The sequence below is a fragment of the Muntiacus reevesi genome, chromosome 6 (genome assembly GCF_963930625.1).
Source record: "Muntiacus reevesi chromosome 6, mMunRee1.1, whole genome shotgun sequence".
Lineage (NCBI taxonomy): Eukaryota > Metazoa > Chordata > Mammalia > Artiodactyla > Cervidae > Muntiacus > Muntiacus reevesi.
In genome coordinates this window covers 62258529-62264528 of record NC_089254.1, presented here as the reverse complement: position 1 = coordinate 62264528, position 6000 = coordinate 62258529, and the positions used below count along the sequence as shown (strand labels likewise).

Here is a 6000-nt window from a genome sequence, read left to right as displayed (position 1 = left end):
CCAGGAGGGAAATGTCAGACCTGCCTTTCGCTTGCCATCATCACCTGCCACGATTGCTGGCATATGTGTCATCACTGGCTCATACCCCAGGAGGCACTCTGTGACCTCACTGTGGTGATGAGCCAGGAGGTGGCAGCCATACTGGGGATAGGGCTCTACTTGTGGTCTCTGACAGGCAGGAGAGCCAGAAGCCTGGGGTGAGGACTGCCATTGTGGTCTCAAGTCTTTCCTAGCTTTATAAATCGGGGAGGTGAAAGGGTTAAACAGGAGTGCCTAAGGGCACAGGGGTCTGGGAACTTGCCTGCTCAAAATGTGAGCCTGCTAATGAGGCTGCTTTCCAGGAAGGCCAGCAGACAAGGGGCTGTCTACACTAAAGTAGATGCTAAAAAGGATGGGCTTGGCTGCGAGGAACAGGGGCTGAACGAGGTTAATGAGCGGGGGACCCAGTGACAGGGCCTAACGGCTCTGGTGGCATTTCAAGCCAGAGCTCATTGGAGCCGTGACCAGGAGCCCCGGTAATGAGGGGCTGCAGGGTCAGCGCAGGACCACAGAGGGGCCTCTCCAAACTGCTGAGGGAGCTGAGTCAAACGGTCCCTCTGGCTAACCTTGCTGCCACAAGTGTTAGCAACTTCGGGGGCGCTCCGGGGCAGGCCCTCCAGGGAGCAGGCTGGCGGGATAATGAGCGGCTGGGACATGGCACTGGGCCTCTGCAGCTGCCCGAGTTCTCTGCGCTGTTCTTACGAACACTCAGCTCCTCCAGCAGCAGGGCTCTCCAAGTGGCCTCTTGGGCCTGAGTCATTTGCTGCTCCTTGCTCTGCGAGGGCCCACGATGGAAGCAGCCACTGTGTCACCTCTGAGGGCGCAGGGAGACTTTCCAAGACCTCCCTCTGCACCTGGGAGTCAGGGCCCCCCACCTCTCTCTACTGCACACATGTGAAGCAGACCACCCCCTCCTACCTCTCATTCGAGCACCTCCCGGGGCTTAACCCCACCCCTCCCAGCCCCAGTGCCCGAGGAAGTCCAGGTGCTCTGGGTGAACCACCCATAAAGCATATTCTCCACACAGCAAAGCCCTTGACAAGTTTGAGGTTGTTCGTTTCATTTTTTGCAGCCTCATTTAGGGGACTTAATCATGTGGCCAGCTGACAGATCACCTTTGATGATAAATCACTGTGCAATTTTTGGCACACATGTCAAAAAGAGTTCGGAGGGTGACACTGTTATACTTATTTGTGTGAAAGGCTTCTCAGCATCTAGAGCTGTAAAAATGGAAGAAAATAAAGAGGCTGGATTCTGATGCATCCACAGATTCACAAATAATTTCTTATTTGTTTCACTAAGATGTGTTTTCAATATTTTCCTTTCTAGGTTCAGCAATTACTTATAAAAAATTTTAGACATCTATATTGTTTTAATCACTTGTACATTATATTTTATGTTAAAAATCAGTTGTAATAATTCAGAAGACTTTTTTTAAAAAAACCCTTAGAATGTTTTGTCATAGGAAGTTATTTCAATTCTAATTTCTAAATAATTATTTGTGGCAGAGAAGTATGATAAGGTGAGGAATAAACTTTCAACCATAAAAAATGCTGCATTACTAAGAAATTCTGTAGGGGGAATGGGATGAAAGTACAAGTTTCAAGAAAAAAGGAACATCCTAAAATTTCCAGTTGTTAAGGAAGAGCAGGTTGCATTTTTTTTTAATAGATGAGAGTATTAAATCACCACTGTTTGGATTTCAGATGATGTATTGTAAAGCATTGTGGTAGTTTTATTTTAAAATGTAAATATTTACCAAATGCCAAAAATCACATTCTTCACAAGTTTTAAAATTCATGTGAAAAATATTAGATGCCAACTTAAAAATGTGCAAGATGAGATACATAATTTTAAAAATATGGGGGGGGGGGCGGTATACCAAGAGCAAAAGCTCTTTCAAACCCCAGCCTGATGGCTCTTCCTGGCCTTTGACTCCCACCCTCTCCTGGAGGGAAGGGCAGATGGAGACCAAGATGGAGCCAGCCGTGGTTATTACCCATGGGGACGGCAAGGGCCAGTTCTATACCTCCCTCAAGACTCCAGAACAGGAAACAAGAAGAGACCGCAGCCTGCTGGGATGAACCTCTCCTTCATGCTGAATTAAACTGCCTTCACGTTAGCAGGAAGGGCAGACACTGGCCTGGGTGAACATAAAGGAGAGACCCGCAGGCATTGGTGGAGAGGGGCCCCAGGCCAGGGCGAGTCTCTGCAAATGAGGGTGGACCCGGCCCACCACCCTTGGCCCACAGCACCCCTTCCCCTGAGGGGAGGCTGTGTTTCCACAATAGCATGGTTTATTTCTCAGATAGCACAGATGTTTCTGAAGGGGAGACTGAAGACCAGCCTCAGGTGGGGGCTCAGGGATTAGTTCCAGTCACGAGTCGAACTTTGGTTTCTGCTCTTTCTACCCTACTCCTTCTCCCAACTCACCCCCCAGACTTCTCCCGTTTCGTCCTGTACTGCATATCTGGTTGGTCTAAGAGTATGTGCCATCCTGGCAGCATCTTCCTCCTCACCTGCCCTGCCCCCAGGCTCTGAATCTGTGGACCAGGATGAGAAGAGGCCCCTCAGGAAAGGAGGCAGCATATCCTTCTAAGAGCCCAGGGGCAGGAGGATGGGGTCAGGGGTGGGGGGTAGGTGAGGTTTCTCTAGGTTGAGAGTCCCTGGGATGAAGCCAGCAGAATTCATCTCATCAGCTGCTGTGCCTCCCTCCAACTGCAGGGGGCGCCACTGAACACAGAGGCAGAAGGCTTGGAAGGGCCAGCCATCACCCTGCTGCTGGTGGGAAGACCCTTAGCTGTGAGTGGGGGCAGAGGAGCCCCTGGTCTGTCATGAAAGCCCTTCCTGGCTCTGGGCCTCAGTTCTTCGTCTTATAACAGGTGACAGTAAGGATCCAGCCAGAGGCTGGTGTGGGCAATGCCTGAAGATCTGTGACCTGCTCATCTCTGAGGGTTCCTGTGACTTCTCGGCTCATCTCTCTCTTGCACTGAGACTTGGGACCCCGCCGGCCCTGGTTCCTGAGACCCCACCCCCTTGTGCTTTCCTTCTCTCTGCCCCTGCCAGGGCCTGCATGGCTGGAAGAACCCAGAGAAAGGTGCTGGAGGAAAATGGGGATGCTGTTCTGGTGGTCAAGTGATGGGCGAGATGGGGGCACTCAGAGGTCATACAGCGGCCGTCTGCTTGATGCTGTGGAAGCTGATCCGCGTGGGCGATGTGGGAATGGACATGGCCCGGGCCACGGGGACTCGGAGGGAGTGATGGTCCTGCCAGCGGTGCCACCTTTTCCTCACAGCTGAGCGTACCTGCAGGGGAGGGGGAGGATGATCCTGAGGTCCCAGCCAGTCCTCTCCCCTGCCCCTTGACTCTTGCTGGGCCGTCACGGGAGGCTGAGGTGACCCACCTGACTGCCACCCTCACACCCAGGGACGGGCTGGTTCCAAAAGCAGGGTCCTTTGCATGTCCTCTGCAGCCCTGATCTTCTCTATGCCCCTGCAAGATATGCCCTGCTTACCCCAGCATGCAGCGGAGATGGAGCACTACCCATTTTAAGACCTGACTGTCACTGGTGCCACTATTCTCATCTGCAGTGCAATGAAAGAATTTTCTGCAAAATGGATCATGTCCCCCACATGCTGGCCTGCCACAGGGCTAAACAGAATAAATGCTCCACAAGCACTCACTGTTGGCTTGCTTTAGTGGTTCCTTCTCTCTCTAGCAGCCCATGCCGGTCTCCACTGTGGACTCTCCTACCTGCGGTCTGCTTTAACTGACAGAGACCCCAGCATGCAGACCCCACTATCACCCTGTGCACGGGAAGGTAAAGGGGCCTCAGGATGTCACTGGCATTCCTCTGGGGCGTGTGGAAACTCTCGAGCCCTGGGAGGGTATCTGCTTTCTGCCCCAGCACCCACTATGGGTCCTCACCCACCAGAGGCCTGAGTGAGCCTCTCTCCTGCAAGTCTGCTCTGCTAGGATTCCGGGCTTTGTAAAGTTCACCAGGTTTCACTGGAGCCTGGCTCCCTGAAACCATCTGGAGGCCTGTTGTCCCTGAAGCAGTAGGGAGATGGGAAAGGATGCGCTGTTGTCTTTCTGCTCCCTGGTTCATAAAAGCCTGGATGCACAGCCCACACCTCACTCCTGGAAAGTGCTCTCCTGTCATCACCCATGTGCTGACTTCCCTCTCCCATGAGCCTCTGTGGCCTGGGCTCCTGCCCACCCAGCTTTTTGGGTGCATTGTGGAGAGCTGGTGTATTGTTTCCGCCTGCAGAGTTGACCTTCTAAACTGGTTGGAGTCCCTGAGACAGGTTCCTGTCTCCCCAAAGTTGAGTGGTTTCTCTGGCTCTCCCTTTTCCGGAGTCAGGGACTCCCCTCAAACTGCCCTGGAGGGGGGTCTGAGGACCTCAAAGTCCAGGTCTCCCTGGGACAGGCGTCGTACCTCTCCATTGAAGAAGCAGTAGAAGACGGACACAAAGAAACCCTGGGAAGGAAGAGGGAGAGGTCAGTGACCTGTGGGGGAGCCGCTCTGCCTGGGGGGTGGGGGTTGGAGCAGGGATGGGATGGCTGGGGGAACACTCTGACTCGGCACCCCAGAGGTTCAGAACTGGGTGGGCACCCCCATCATGGAGCAGGTTTACCAGGGTTCACTGTGAGCCACAGGGTGCCATAAGTCCTTGGAGCAGGAGCTGGGGCCTGCAGCAGGTGCAGGCAAGGGTGACCCTGGTCCAGGCGGGGGTGGGCCCACCTGACCCTGGGTGTGCACACACTTGTTCTTCAGTGTGTATGAAGTGAACCCCGCGGGGGCCAGCCCCACTGAAGTGCTCTGTGAGGGCAGGGGTGCCTGAGCAATCCAGGGCAGCGAAGCTCGCTGCAGCCCCATCCTGCCATGCGACCCACCTGGAACGACTGCAGGAAGGAGTTGAAATAGATGAACACAATCTGCGACAGCTCGTCCTCCCCAGGGTTGACGAAGAAGAGCATGTAGGTGATGCCCAGAAGGGGCAGGAGAACCAGGGTGGCCTTCACCGCCTTCCTGGGGGGGCGGAAAAGGTTAACGAGACCCATCTGAGCCCACACTGCAGGTGGGTCCTCACTGGCTGGTGTTTCTTCTGGGAGCCTGAGCGAGGCCCCCAGGTGAAACTCAGAGGGTCCTGCCCAGAGGCCAGGGGATGGCCCAGATGGCCTCCTCATTCCTTCCCTGCTGAGGGTCGAGGCACCCATCACTTACCTGTACTGGATCGTCTCCGATGTGGTGGATGCTCGTAACTTTGTCATTAGAATCCTGACAATGTTGAACAGAAATACAAAGTTGATCTGGAGGGAGAAGGGCAGGGAGGGAAAAAGAAAGAGCCGTGAGGTGGGGACGAGCTGAGAGACAGCCTTCTCCCCTGCAACCCCCTGAAAATCCATGTCCCAAGCATACTCCCATTCCACCTGTTACCCCAGCACCTGCATGGGGTCCCAAGGCCTCTGCTCCTTCCTCCTAAGGGCAAGTAGATACCTCAGTCCCCTCACCTGAGGGTTCCAAAGCCTGCTTCTCCACCCGCAGGCCCAAGGGAGGGAACACAGACTTGGAGGGAGTGTTCACTCCTTCCTAAGGCACGACTCCTCAGAGTCCCCAAATCCGTGCCCTCCCCAGGGATGCCAAAGTAACCGATGGCCCTGGTTGGCCCTCCTCCCACACTGCCCTGCTGCAGGGCCCCCACGTGTCAACTGAGGGGCTCCTGGAGGCCCCCTGGACAGAGGATGGCCGTGCCCTGGTGGAGTGGACCCAGCCAGATGGAGCAATAAATGACTTAGCTCCTGGGAGGAGTGATTAATCTCTCACCATTCATTTCTAGAGGAAAACTCTAAAATATTCACAGACACTTCTGAGACCATGGGGATGAACAGGCTCCTGGGCTGATTCCGAGGCTCCTAGAAGGGCCTCATTTATCTTCAGCCTGAGCCTTCTCTCAGCGT

The 6000-nt window shown here is 54.3% G+C and overlaps 1 protein-coding gene across 2 annotated transcripts in view; it reads right to left on the bottom strand.

Moving 5' to 3' along the window:
• Positions 1 to 1822: 1822 nt before the first annotated feature.
• CRHR2 (corticotropin releasing hormone receptor 2) overlaps positions 1823 to 6000 on the bottom strand; it is a 44988-nt gene continuing 40810 nt past the window's right edge. The window contains exons 9-12 of one of the 2 annotated variants that reach the window (XM_065938773.1): positions 5267 to 5352; positions 4936 to 5071; positions 4478 to 4519; positions 1823 to 3344 (exon numbers count right to left, since the gene is read on the bottom strand). In XM_065938773.1, coding sequence (XP_065794845.1) covers positions 3204 to 3344; positions 4478 to 4519; positions 4936 to 5071; positions 5267 to 5352 — 405 coding nt within the window. In that variant the 3' untranslated portion in view covers positions 1823 to 3203. The remainder of the gene's footprint in view (positions 3345 to 4477; positions 4520 to 4935; positions 5072 to 5266; positions 5353 to 6000) is intronic. The other variant, XM_065938772.1, reaches the window with a different exon arrangement.